Source organism: Ctenopharyngodon idella, chromosome 18, assembly GCF_019924925.1.
Source record: "Ctenopharyngodon idella isolate HZGC_01 chromosome 18, HZGC01, whole genome shotgun sequence".
Lineage (NCBI taxonomy): Eukaryota > Metazoa > Chordata > Actinopteri > Cypriniformes > Xenocyprididae > Ctenopharyngodon > Ctenopharyngodon idella.
The window spans coordinates 10,272,016-10,287,486 of NC_067237.1; the positions used below are offsets into that span (position 1 = coordinate 10,272,016).

At 37.9% G+C, this 15,471-nt stretch overlaps 1 protein-coding gene across 1 annotated transcript in view; it reads left to right on the plus strand.

Annotated features, from left to right (window-relative positions):
• The first annotated feature begins 1,617 nt into the window (after positions 1–1,617).
• syt9a (synaptotagmin IXa) overlaps positions 1,618–15,471 on the plus strand; it is a 59,750-nt gene continuing 45,896 nt past the window's right edge. Inside the window, exons 1-2 of the mRNA XM_051871027.1 lie at positions 1,618–2,082; positions 14,312–14,762. Of these exons, the coding sequence (XP_051726987.1) occupies positions 1,935–2,082; positions 14,312–14,762 (599 nt within the window). The 5' untranslated portion in view covers positions 1,618–1,934. The remainder of the gene's footprint in view (positions 2,083–14,311; positions 14,763–15,471) is intronic.

Genomic DNA, 15,471 nt, shown 5'->3' on the forward strand with positions numbered 1-15,471 from the left:
CCAAGCTTGTGCCAAGCTCAGGCCTAGACCTTCCATTCACCAAAGATCCTCTGAATCCAACTGGTTCTCTTTCATCAAGACAATATCAGCAAAGATTCAACGGGAACCTCCACAAATTGCATCAGGACAGTTTTAATTCAAATGGGCGAGACATGCAAGTATCAAACTTAGTCTCATTATTTGATACATTAAGTATCCTTACCCCTTTTAAAGAAGGGCCTGTTAAAACTAAACTGATGGTTTGCTCAAGGCTGTTGATCTGCTGAATTTCAAACAATGCTGTAACTGCTTGCTTTCCTGTATTAGTTTAAGTGTTTAGTCTAGTTAATAAAGTCTTGTTCATGTCACACGTAAAGTTGTCCGTGTTTCATGCTCATACTGGAGTCCCTTATTCATGCAGATCCTGACTACATGCTCTGAGTAGTACTGTACATAAGATTGTTATTTCCCATAACCTGGAAATAAACATTTCTTAGAATTAATAAACAATTAACACTGAGTGTTCATTGGCCAAACAGGTTAATTGATTGTAATATTAATTTTATTACATTAAGTTAATTTTATTAACTGATCCAAATATTTATAATTAATTATAACTAGTTATGATTAATTATCATATTTATTTTGAGCTAATTTGCTACAATCTACTATGATCTCAGTATCAGAAATGATTCTCCTCTCTGTGATGAAAGCTCAGGCAGTGCTCTCCAATAAGGTGCATGCATCTTCATTATGGTGCTCGACAAGGTCTGTGCACTTCTGTTCACATTGGGCATATACCCTGCAGTCACTTTGAGACAGCCTCTTGGAAATTATTGACTAATTGTGACAAAAGGATGAGGAAGTTTGACTTTGGTGCACTATTAATAATGTCTCAAATATACTAGGCTAAGAATTCCATGTGTAGTTTTCTTTGATTCTGCAGATAAAAAGACAGCTGAATGTTAAATCTTAATAAATAAATAACATAAAATACACACAATACTAATTTCTACCTAAATGAAGATTGAAGATTTAAAAGCACAGCTTCCAGAGATTAACAAATTTGTTCATTATTTAGCTGCTCATAGCATATTATTGGAGAATACCATACAGCCTACTTTATAAGGTTTTAACAAACACTGATTAACTGACCATTAATTATCTGTGAATCTGTGTCAGTTATCTGCAATATTCATCCTTTAAATGGCCATTAATATCGATAGATATACTGAATAAATTCCCATCAGACTCATGCAACCATGTCAGTTCCCTAGTGTAGTGCAAAACACATCCAAAATATAGCCTAGATAGAACATATGCCAGGCTTCTCATTGGCTTTGAGAAGATGCTCCAAACTAAAAACGTATCATGACAAGTTAGGTACCAAGTAGGCTATCTCAAAGTTAGCTCAGTAAAATCATAGTTTTGATGTATGAAAATTTTACTGACTGGTTTTGTGAAACTGATTCCTACCCAGCTTCAGCTGTTTTAAACGATTGTTTAAATGAGTAAAAGTAAGGTATGCGCTGGTACTATCGCTTTGGACCAAGAAACACACAGTAATTGCGCTCGTGCTGATGAGTAATTACGTGGCTACCAGGCTGTGAGCATGCGCACTGTCTTCAGCACCACGGCGAGCGTGGACATTGAGCTTCACACTTCAGTTCGCGCGCGTGTATGTGTGTGCGTGTGTGTGTGTGAAGATTCAACCGGTGGCTTTTGTTTTCTGACTCCACTCGCGTCGCGACTGGGCTTCACATCACGCAAGAACTTCACCGTGTCGAGTGAATTCTGAAAGGGAATCTTAACAATAATACTAATAACAAAAAGACTTCCACGTTAAAAAGAGCTCGGTTTGTCCGCGAGAGTGGGATGCAGTCAGTGAGATGATGTTTCTCTGCGAGGGGATTGCGCTTTAGAAGCTCCACAATCCAGAAGGATGCTGGTGGGAAATGCCTGTCGACAGAGAGGACGAGATTTGTCAAAAAGCGCTAGAACTCTTATCGGATCTTTGTTCTAAGGGGGAGGTTCAGAACGAAAACTGTTTGGATTTCATTTATTATTTCCGAGACCTTGCCAGGCCGAGGTATTCGGACTCAGGTAGGCGACACTTCAGTACAAAACGGCTGCATGCGCTTTTTTTTCCCCTCAGCATCACGAACACGGTTAACACTAAAGTACCATTTCAGTTTCATATCCTATATAGGCTATTTTTACGTAGTAGGTTCTTTTTCATTTGATTCAGCATTGACTTGTTGCTCAACAATTTATTCCATTTCAACCTCCAGTGTGAGGAATGTCGACCACATTCACTGTGATATCTTACTGTGTCGGTGTGATATCTGACGTTACGTGTCAGTGTCGGTTGCGGTTGAGTTTGGTGTAGACAAATACTTTTGCAGCATGACCTTATTTAATTTGTCTTGATCTTTATAAGAATTCAGTGGTTTAGCAATTCCAGATTATTATTTTTTTTTATTTTTATTTTACCAGAACGCTATATGTCATCATTACTCTGGGAAAAGGCTGTTCCTTATGACATGGAAGGACCACTGGGGTGCCAAGAGGTTCTAGGTTTGATCCATAAACACAAATGAGTCTTTAATCGAGCGTCAGCTTTCTCCAGGATCCTCCAGTGTTGTCCCTTTAATAACATTAGCTAAATAAATAAATAATTAATAATAATAATAAATTAGTAAACATGCATAAACAGAAATTGAGCAATACCTCAGCAGAGTATACACACTTTGACTTGTACTTGTGAGAGATTATTGGTAGTGAGGTGGTGACATGATGTACCCCTCACAGCTTCACACCAACCCTCCTGTCCTTATTAAACCCACTCTCTTAATGCCATGCCCCTTGGGATAGCCTGACACACCACACATTTACAACGTTTCACCATCATCATCATCATCATCATCTTTTTTTTTTTTTTTTTTATAATTATTATTCTTTAGATACTGTTATATAGCTGAAGCCACTCTGTCCAGAATGAAAATTGTTGCATTTGATTTAAATATGACATTTGTTATTTCACATTTATACTGTATAGATGAACAGATTGAGACACAATGCACAACCTATTCCAACAGCGCAGACCAACTTTAAAAAGTGAAGTATTGGAATCTGACTGCTTGGATTCTAAAGCTACAGCACCTGCTGAGCAAGAGGCAGGAGTATTTTGTGCTACACTCAGGTGTGCCAAGGGGATCTGGTAACCAGCGTTAAATCTACCACAATAGCTTTTACAATGATTCATCTTGATGTTTGATGCAGGCATAGTTCCTAGATTTATTATATTTACAACACAAAGCTTCAAAAGTTTATTGGCTTATTTATTTGCCAGATGTGTGTACATGCATTGTATTATAACACTCTGTATTAGGGCACAGCTTTTGGTTTAGGTCATGAAATTTTGGAAGATATGTTTTAAATACATGACTACACATAAAATTAGCTTAGATCTAACAGTCATCGAGCTGAAAGTAAAAATTTAACCCTAATCCCCTCCCCCAACACACATGCACACCAGCTCAAGATTCTTAGAAGCTATATCGGCATCTCGCTCACACTCTCTGACACACCGAGCTCCTGTGACTGCATTGGCATGGTTGGTTTTGTCAGTTCATTGAGAGCAAATAGCCTGCACCATAACCCAAATCCCACAGTAGTGCTGCAATAAAAGGCTACAGCTGAGGCATGTCATTTCATATTGGGTGAGTGGCATCACACACACACACAAAAAGTGAGTGCAGCACACAAGAGTGTGACAATGTCTCTGAACTATTTTGTGTTTTTGAATGTGTGTGTTTTTTTTTTTTTTTCCTCTCTCTCTGAAGGAAACTTGTGAAAGAGGTTTAGTGAACAGTCCAGGTGTGAATGCAAAAGCATTTGTCACAAAAAGAACCAATGTAGACACATTGGAAAACCATTCCTCTACCTACATTTTTTTAAAAACTCTATATATACCTATATATACATAAATACAGGCAGTGTCGTCTATGAAAAATACCTACATACATTGAATTTACTGCTGTTTCCAGCTGAAGTCAACCCTATTGACAGTAAAACACCAACAACTTTTATTCTTTTTCACACAAATCACGATTACAGGGCAGATTATTGATTAATAAAGACTTGTTGCATTGTTCCTTGCACAAACTATGTTATGACTTCACCAAAAAAAAAAAAAAAAAAAACAGTGATTGATTTGTAAACTAATTTGTTTTGACATTTGAATCGCATAATTAGTTCCATATGTATGACTTGTCTGGCGTAGTAAACTAGTAAACTAAACTCACCTGGTACAGCATTGCACTTTTGTACTTGGGTACAAAAACTTCTAGCAGCAAGCTAAAATGGCATGATTTCTTCAGTACATACATTGTAATCTCACAATGATCTTTTATTAACAGGTTTATGGTAGGGTTTAGTGTAGGTGGCATGTTATTTTCAATATGGTACAGCATTAACCATTAACCATTTCCATTTCCAAACTGCCACGAAATGTAAAGCATAATAAAACACGATTCATGTTTATCTACTTAGTATAAAACTGAACAAATAAAGCTTTTAGGTTTGCCCCAGGCACGATTTCCATTGAGCCTGAGTTTAAAAGAAGAAAAAAAAGAAGAAGAAAAAACACAGTAAAAGTGTTGTGCACTTAGTAGTTAGTTATATACAGTATGCAATTAGTGATGTTTACTACATTAATACCTTACTCTAAGTATAAAACGCAGGGTGTAACTCACCCCTCATTGTTTGTATGGCTTGTTAAGGACATGTATTCTTACATTGTGCAAATAAGCTTACAGTTTTTAACAGGTGAACAATATTTTTCTTGATGAAATAAGCAACCATCTAGAAACCACCCATATATATATATATATATATATATATATATATTAGTTCGGTAGTCGAACGCTTGGCCGGGTTATTATCAGATCCATTGAGACAATAACAACCAATGCCATATGTGTGTGCTGTAAGTAATCAGCCAAATTTCATTTAGTTTTTTTTTTTTTTTTAGATCAGTATTGTGCAGAGATGAAAGTAGGAGTGAGAGAGGAGGAGTGGGATTACGACCCTGGCCAGACAACAGCTTTTATATACTCCATGTTGTTTGACACAAGATTGTTTTACAGAGTTCCTCTCATATTTTCAGCAGAAATCAAGCATTAATGAAGACTATGCTTCTCCAATAGCTTAGATATTATTGAATAAGCAAATAAACACATTTGACCAGTCTTACAGCAAGAGTGTTGTAGCTCAATGGGAAATCAGGAAATTCAGACCAAGTGGCTGTGTAAACTATAATTAAATAATCAGCAGCCTGAAGCCAGAGTGAAAAGAAAGAGGCAAAACAATCATTATCTAGCATCTTACTGTGCCGGAATGATCGCCTTTCTGTGAATGCTATGGTAACATTGTTATTTCTTTTGGAGGACAGATAATCTTTTTTTTTTTTTTTTAAGAATAGACTTGATTACACAAGGGGCAATATTGAACACCGAGTGCAGAGCTTCTGTGATTTTGCAATGATTCAGTATGTTTAGAGTTCATTTTTTAGCCTTCTTAGGAAAGTCTGTTATGGGCATAACCAACATTTGGTATTGTTCAGTGTGGTTTTTGGTTCAGAGAAAGGGCTGCAGCATGAAAAAACACAGGCTGGAGTTCCATTGCTTTATTAACCTCTTATTGGAAATCCTATTTCATCTTCTCAATCCCACTTTGCAGAAAGATGTGGAATGGGGTCAGAGGGTCTAGCATAACCACTCGGAGCTTTGGCATGTAACAAGATACCAAGGGTGAATGACCGCCTAGTACTTTTAGATGTTGTTATTACACCTTTTAGGGGTTTAGGAACATATGCAATATTCCTGTTTGTGAAGGTGAATACAAAGAAAACCTGCATACCTCCATATTTATCATGTTGCATGTGTTATGTAACTGCAAGCAGTTTTAAAATGTATAGAAATATTTGCTACATTATTACTATTTAAAACAACACTTCAAAATGAGCAATTTTTTAGCAAATTTGATGAAAAAAAAAAAAAAACTTTTTCTTTACACTCTGGTACTAATACTAATACTAATACTATTATACTATTAAAATACTATTATCAGTATTTTCTGTGTGTCCGGGGAAAAAAAAAAAAAAAAAATGAACATGAATGCATTTGTACAGGCAGCTGCAGTGCAGTGGGAATCTCAGCTACAAAGCTCTTTGAAGCTCTTTGTATGTTGGAATGTTTCTATGGGTTACTAGATATGAGCCATTGTGGAGCTTTCACTTTGAAGTGTAACTGACACACTCAGTAGACTGAAATGAGTTGGGCTGCTTTAGAGGACTCTGCTCAACAGGGACAGCTCAAATCAAATAGAGTTTGGCAGCTGCTGTCTACTGAATGCTGGGGACATGTAAAAGGAGAGGAAGGGGGGAAAAAACTCTGTCCATTAAAAAGTCCAGGTATAGTTCTATCTAGTTGACATAAAAATGCCAAGGTTTCATAATGCAGCATTTTAATTGAGCTGAAATTGTTGATGAATATTTACTGGTTCTTTTTTATCATTACTATTTTTTTATTCCATGGGGTCTCCATGGAATATTATGATGGAATGATGGAATGAAACACAACATACAACTATCACATGTAAATGTTTGTTACATGTTTATTACCTGCGACTACCTTGCTACTCGAATGCTATAATTTAGGTTGCCATGTATAAAAAACAAGTGCAAAAAAGCACTATTTGTATGTCATTTTAAAATAATTGTCCATCATTAATAGGTAACTATGCAGGAAGTAATACAGGATAAATGAGTAGTACTATATTTACACTTCAGCTACTACTATTACCTAATCGGTAAGTAATAGCGAATTTAGGACTGAGACAGTTCTGTATTAGGTAATAATTACTATTTGAGATAATTACTTAATGAGATCATATTCATTAACCGCTAGAATATTAATAACTATGACCAATTATAAAGAATTACCAATTAATTACTATTCACAACATGAACGTGTCTGCATCTTTTTTACTCTGAACATGGTCATTGCTCACATCTCAGACACGTTAATGTTGTAATTAATAATTAATTGTTAATTCTTTACAATTCTTGTTTCCATATTAGTTAATAGTAATAGCTAAAGGGTTACTGTAGTACTACTCATTTGTCCCGCATTACTTCCTAGTTTTCTATTAATGACTGACTATTATTGATTTTATTTATGATTTAAATAGCACAGATGACAAGACCAGTGCTACTGGATTGCTGACACATGTTACTAATTCAAAATGATTTCTTGTCATTTTGGTAAACCTCTATTTTATTCAAGATTATATTTTGGGCACAAGATTTATCACATTCAACCTTAAAATGCACACATAGTATATAATATTATGACACTAAGACAAAAAGTACTAGTAATTAATGTTCTCTTCTTTCAATATTTTCAACATTGCTTTTTATCTGATCTGTTTCTCTAAGATTAAGACAGCCTTGGCTGTGCATCGTGAACTGTAGTAAATATAGCTTGCGGTTTGAAATTAGATTTTATTTTCTATATAAATCCATGGTATAATGTCATAAAAGCATTTTAATAATACTGTATTTTGTTCATGGTTTGTAATTTCAGTAGATAATGTCTTTTGCTCCACAATCATTCTGAAATGGGTTTAAGGAAGTTATATCCAGGTATTTTGATCAACTGTTTATCACAGATAGTGGCTGTCTCAGAATACCAAGGGTTTTTAAGTATGATAATCTTAAATACTCAATATTTGATTTAAGATATTAATGGTAGGAAATAACCAGGCAGCTTTTTAATGGGAATCAGACAGACAGCATGGTCTATGACCCGTTTTCTTCAGCATTTGGAACCCATGATTTCCCAGGATTCACATGCACCTGACACTCCAACCTAATAATAAATGTGGAACAATAAGCAAGAGACCTATTAAAGACTATTATTTTATGCCACCTGTGAAAATGTAACATTATGTGGAGTACCTGTCTCCCCAGCAGAGCAGTATTTCAGAGAAGGAGACTCACAACAGCAATGGGCAAGTAAAGGTGTGGTCACAAACAATGAAAAATGAAGTGTCATTACCAGATGTTTAAATAAGGCAGATAAATAAAAATAAAAGTTTCTAAAAGGACATAAAATATTTACTTGTAGTAACTTGAACACACAGTGTATGTCAATGCAATGAAAGTGTATTACAGTTTAGATACTTTAGCAGAAAAGTCTGGAATAGTTAATTGCTCCTATTACAGTGAATGAAGCTGTTAACACTGCAAGCATTTGATTTGCGTAGCTTCATTCAATACAATTCGAGTGATCTAAAGGTTACTTTTAAAGCCTGTAAAGAATTATTTCTACATGTCCTAGAATTCTATAAAATAAGAATGAAAATAACAAATTACAAGCAATAGCACAAATAATTACAAGAGAACAAATATTCAAATTAAATAAACAGTACTTTACAGTGCTTGTGCAAAATCTATTACTCTATGAAGTAAATATACACAGATACCTATTAAAGCTACATAAGTCAGTTAAGAGTAATTCTCTCTCTCTTGTTGTTTGATTAACATTATTAACTTAGGAAACAAGGTATATGAGGCTGCTGTCACTTTAAGACCTAATGCACGAATCCGTTATATTGACGCACATTCAATATTTTCTTAACTATGTTCAATTAAGACTGTTCACGTAGATGCTCATCAGACATTTTGATATAATTTTGTGTGTATTTTCTCAAGAAGACGTGAAAGAGAATTCAATTCTGTACTTGCATGCTGTCTGATTGGCAGCTTTCTGTGTGTGCGCTTCAGGTGTGTGCATGCACAGAAACTATCACAGAGCATTAAAGGGTTAGTTCACCCAAAAATTATTACTCACGCTCATGCCGTTCCACACCCGTAAGACCTTCGTTAATCTTCGGAATGCAAAATGAGATATTTTTGTTTAAATCCGATGGCTCCGTGAGGCCTACATAGGGAGCAATGACATTTCCTCTCTCAAGATCCATAAAGGTACTAAAAACATATTTAAATCAGTTTATGTGAGTACAGTGGTTCAATATTAATATTATAAAGCGACGAGAATATTTTTGGTGCGCCAAAAAAACAAAATAACGAATTATTTAGTGTTGGCCGATTTCAAAACACTGCTTCAGGAAGCTTCGGAGTGTTATGAATCAGCGTGTCGAATCCGCAGTTCGGAGTGCCAAAGTCACGTGATTTCAGCAGTTTGGCGGTTTGACACGAGATCCGAATCATGATTCGACACGCTGATTCATTACGCTCTGAATCTTCCTGAAGCAGTGTTTTGAAATCGGCCATCACTAAATAAGTCGATTTTTTTTTTTTTTTTTGGCGCACCAAAAATATTCTCGTCGCTTTATAATATTGATATTGAACCACTGTACTCACATGAACTGATTTTAATATGTTATTAGTACATTAATGGATCTTGAGAGAGGAAATGTCATTGCTCCCTATGTAGGCCTCACGGAGCCATCGGATTTCAACAAAAATATCTTAATTTGTGTTCTGAAGATCAACGAAGGTCTTACAGGTGTAAAACGGCACGAGGGTGAGTAATTAATGACAGAATTTTCATTTTTGGTTGAACTAACCCTTTAATACTGCATTGAGTGTTCTTTCACAGCATCTTACGCTTGAATGGCTTAAAATCACTTGAATATTTAAACTGACAAGACTTAAAAAAAGTGTGAAAATGATAAACTTTCTTGAGGAAACAGTACTGGCCTGATTGTTCGAATAGGTGATTATAGTTTTAGGGGGGCTGAGACAATAGACAGGGGGGCTGAAGCCTCCCTAAAAATGGTCTAAAATAGCCCTTGTGTCCTACAATTGTTACTGCTCATATTCTGCTATCATCACTGCTGCAGTCTATGCATCAATTTGTGGTTTCATTTTCATAAATCTAAAGAGCTTTTGTTTGTTCCATGCATCCAGACAGCCATGAATGACATGGTCTAAATTTTATGTTGACATTTGATAAGAATCGTTTTGATGTTCCTCTGTCACGGTCACCAGCTGGTGTGCCCAGGTTGATCACTAGAGGGCACTCCTTTCCTGACCTTTGCCACTCAGCCATGCACTTCAGTCCCCATAATCCTTTGCCCAGACTCATCATGAAATATTGCATTCAGCTGTTGTTCATTACATTGTTAGTCTCAGCCTACGAAAACCATGTTTCTCTCTGTCATTGTCATCAAGGTTTTGCAAGTGTTACGTTGCACATGTAAGCACTCGCTCTTGTTCATGTCTCTTGGTTTTGTGGATTTTCTGTGGATTTACCCTTTTGCCTGAGTTTCCTGTCTGATGACTGGTTTGGATTGTTTGTATGTGTTTTTGACCCTTTGCCTGCAAATTTGACTATGATTCTGGATTCACCAATAAAGCTGCACTTGGATCTTACCCAAGTCTCAGAGCATTCCGTGACAGAAAACCTCGATCACCTCAGATCTAGTCTCAGCCTCAGACGTCACGCCCACGGACTGTTGGCTGAATGTCTGATGCATATGGCACACTTATCTGGAAACACTTCAGCAGTATCGAAGTCGTCATCTGGTTGGTTGAATTCTACAGGATGTCCGGGAGATGTGTGTGTTGGGTTCTTAAATGGTCGGCTTGGAAACAAATGCCGTGACGCCAAACCCCCTCGTAGAAGAATGCCATCATGTTTACAACTGTGACAACGAGCGCTTATCAGGATCAAATAAACACTGGATTTTTAAAAGTATGTGAAGTTTCCGGCTCCATTGTTGCAGTAAACTTGAACAACGTTCTTGAATGAATAATTTATAGATGCACGCCGGTCTGTTATTGTAGGGACATCGGCTTTCATTTTCACGCCCCTAAACATGACGTGGGACAAAACAAACTCTGATTGGTTGCTTTAACTGTCAGTCAAACGTCCTCTTGGGCAGTCCTAAGCCAATGAAAGCTGCGATAGAGTCCAGACCTTCTGCCGTCAGTCTGAAGGTCTGGCTACACAAGACTACCTCAGATCCAGCAGCATGGGAATTCGTATTCTTCCTCCAGCCACTAAAATGGAGCAGAGGGCACGATGTCAGGCGTTGACTGCCCTGCATCAGCAGGGGTGTGCGGTAGGTGGATTTGCTCAGTTATTTTGGTCCATGGCTGTGGTGCTGGAATATAATGATACTTAGTTATCTTTAATGAATGCCTGGACTATGCTGTGCCTCTGTGGGAGATGGAGGAACTTAAGAATCTGGGTTTTTGGAGCTTCATTGGCTAGCTCCAATATCGAAGTCAAATAGTTACTCCTGGTCAGATGGAGCCTATTTACAACATGGCCACCACACCTGAGACTTCAGCTAAGATGGCTTCCAAGCCAGAGTCATCAGTCAAGATGGCCGCTAAACCAAAGTCATCAGCCAAGATGTCCGCCAAGCCGGAGTCATCAACCGAGATGGCCGCGAAACCTGAGCCTGCTCCAGAGCCTGCTCCAGCCCATGAGTCCACTCCTGAGCCCGCTCCAGCCCATGAGTCCTTTCCAGAGCTTGCTCCAGCCCATGAGCCCTTTTCAGAGCTTGCTCCAGTCCATGAGTCCCCTCCAGAGCCTGCTCCAGCCCATAAGCCCGCTCCAGAGTCCCCTCCAGCCCATGAGTCCACTCCAGAACGTACTCCAGCCCATGAGTTTGCTCCAGAACCGACACCAGCCCCTGACCACAGCCCGGTGATTGCTCCAGCCCCTGACCCGAATCCCAGTCCTGTGCCTGTTCCACCTTGTGAACTGCCTGTTTGCATTGATACAACCACGGAGGTCGCCCCTGAACCTCCTGTTTGCCTCGACGCAACCACAGAGGTCGTACGTGAACTTCCTATCTGTCCTGATGCGACCACTGAGGTCATACCGTAATTTCCTGTCTGCCTCTATGCAAACGCACTGGGAGGCTTGCAGCTGAGAACAGTATATTGATAATTATTAATCAGAAATACTTGATTCTGATTAGTCAATCATGACACTGATCAGTCAGATATTTCTGGATAATGACCAAGAGCCCTCTGCTTTACATTAGGGTTCTTATCCCCATGTCCCCTTGGAATTATAAGGTTCTGTCTGCATTCTGAGCAGTTTTGAGATGTTGAGTTTCAAAGTTTTTTGCATTCCATTCAACTTTGTAGATAGAAACTTTTTGTTTTCTAAATTAAAAACCCCAAAATGTACAAAACATTGTCACAGAATAAGAATATGTGAATAACTCAATTTTGACAAAAATGCCAGATAAAACCTTATAATTCCAAGGGGACGAAATATTTATATTGTTTCTTGCTGTCTACTTTCAATAAAAAGACAGAATCTTTTTCTTAGATTGTGTCAGTGTGTCGAGGGCTAGAGAAAAATATTTGGGGCTTTCTACACCCCTGGGCTGCATTTCCCAAAAGCGCTGTAAGCCTAAGTTGATCACAGAGACCATTACGATGCTTACGATGCTTTTGGGAAATGCAGCTCTGACTGTTTTCCCTCAAAATAATGATTAAGGATGCTTGAATGTCCAATTGGTGGTCCTGTCCAACCCTGTTCAACCCTTGGCTACACCACTGTGGAGTTCAATTAAACAAGTTTTGTCCATCCTAATTAAACATGTCACATGCTTTGAGTGAACTTTGTGAGGGTTCCATTTTTAACTTCTGCTAATTAACTTAAGTTCCTGATTTTAATTAAAGTTCATGGATTTCATTAGAGTTAAGGTGGTTAAGGCCAGTCATCACAGTGACAATATCCAATGTTTCAAATGGTAGTGGCTTAGAATTGGCATTCAGTTAGATGTCTAGGGAATACAGTGTGCTCATAGGGCTAATTTAATGTAGAAGCTATTGAAGCATTTTTTTGAAAAAACGGAGGAAAGGAAACTGTGCAAATTAAAAGGCATTATATATCAAAGTAAAGCAGGTGCCACCTGTTTAAAGAAGATACTACTATAGTGTCTATATGAGAGGTTTGAGAAAAAGGTGGTTAATGACATCTGACTGGAGATCTGTTGCCTCTAACTTAAGGTCCATTAAATGATTCTTTGAATTTTGAGTGGCTGCTCAAAATTCTGTCAGGATCACTATCGTCAAAGAGTGACTGGCAGTTAGCATACAGTTTGGATTGGCAGTATGGTTCTGTTCTTGGCAAAAACTCCATGCCCATCCATGCAGCCTAGCATGGATAAGAGCAGGGAGAGCAGCGATAACCCCCCCCTTAGGGTAAAACCAAGAATTGCAATATCATGAATTTTCTTAATGACAATAATTAATGTAACAACATAATTGAAGAATGAGTTTGACCAAAATAAATATCAGAAGGGCAAGTCCTGACTGGACAAAGGAGGAGCTGGGGATGGAGGAGGGTAATTAGCTCCTGAGCAATGTGATAAAGCTGCTGATAATACTGAATGGACCATATATATACGAATGTGGTGATAGGCGTTGTATTCTTATAGGTCAATGTGAATCAGCTGATGTGAGTTTGACTAACGTGACCTGCCAGAACTAACGCTATACGCTTGATATCTACAGACTGAATGGCTGTGAATGAATGGAGCCTAATTGCTGTTTTAGTCATGACATATTTCATACAATATTCGCAATTTCTATCAGCATTTTTAAAATATATAATCCTAAGATTGAGTTTTTGAGAATGCAATGTTGCTCTTAAGCTCTGCTTTCCAAACTACCTATGTGTTTCAAGCCCCTTTTCCAGTAATCTTTGATCTATTAAAATCAGTGTTACTTGTATCTGCCATAGACTCCCATTGAATCCTGTTGACTCTATGAGTCATTGAAGGAATTCACAGAGATTCATACAGATTAGAAATGTAACACCAATAGTGTGAAAATGCTGTGTGTGTAATTTTGCTTATTATCTATTGAAATGCACCAGACGAGATATGTATTAGATTACTATTAAATGGCATTGTTGCTTTTTTGATGGAATTCCACTTGCCACTTACAGACTGCAGCAAAATATGTCCATTCCAATGTGTACACACAGACTTTCTTATAACAATGACAACTGCATTCTACAACCAAATTAATTGTTGAAAAATGTCTGTAGTGAGAAATAAATTTCAATAAATCTGAACTGTCTGCACAGAACTAAAATACTAGTTATTAAAACAGTCTTATTGTGTCTTGTGCTCCCACCAGCCCTGAAGTCTAAGTGTCCCATACATCATGTTCCAGAGAGCATTTGTATAAAATGAACATACATATGTGGCCTATATTTCTGTCTCACCCTCTTTTTGTATGCATTCATGTTTTTCTTCTTAGACATATCCATTAGCCTGCTGTCACTGGTGGTGACTGCTTGTGGCTTGGCCCTGTTTGGCGTCTCTCTCTTTGTTTCATGGAAATTGTGCTGGATTCCATGGCGCGAACGAGGCCTCTCTCCAAGCACCAAGGAGGGACATCCAGACCCACCTCATCCTCCTCCTCCACCCCTTCAACCCCAGTCCATCTATACCGAGGTGGACGCCACCCTCGACCGCCGGAATAATGCCCGATGTTCAGTGGTGAAAGAGACAACAGTGCCGCCCACTCCAGTCTCTCCAGCAGTTCCAGGATCTCCTCCTGCAGTGCCAGTGCCTGAGGCAGCCCTCAAAATAAGCCACACTTCACCTGATATTCCACTGGAGGTGGAGTCTAAGCCTCAAGAAAATGGTGTCCATGGCAACACACGCATGCAGAGGCAAATTACTGATCCCTCCTCGACCTGTGTCAGGTAAGTCAACCAATTAAATTACTTTAATGGATTCTGGTAAAAACATCAGTCTCTCAACAATAGAACTGGCTGAGAGGTCAATTTGGTCTCTAATCAGAGTTTATCACTAAGTGTCTCTACAGTAGAGGACACTGACCTCATAAAGATGTAGTTTTCACTTTAAAGTTGGATAATTTTAAGGCAGGCATATAGGCTTGCAGAGTTTTATTGCACATTTTAAAATGACAGCATAAAATGACAAGAACATTCCTGAATAAGGAAAATAACAAGTGTCTTGAAGCAATCATATTGCTTTTGTTGTGATTTTGTAAAATAATTAAACCACACTATGTTTACATGCACCCATATAATTAGTTAGTAATCAGATTGATACCTCAATCAGACTGACAATCCTTCATGTAAACACCTCAATCAATCGGATTAGACTCAGTCTGAATAAAATTTATATTTTAAGGGGTGGTGTAGATCTGAAATAATCCAATCAATAGGGGGGTGGGGGGAACTAAGCATGTAAATGCTTGAATATGATCTTCTTGGATTAAAAAAAAAAAAAAAAAACCTTGCTCCCATGCAGTGTCATCATGCATATGTTTATTAGAGGCCCTTTATAATAAGATCTCATCTCTGTTTACATATGTTTTACATCTTACGAACGTGCATATGTTTATTTACGTCTTATGAACTGTGGAGGTGGAGGAGACTGAATATT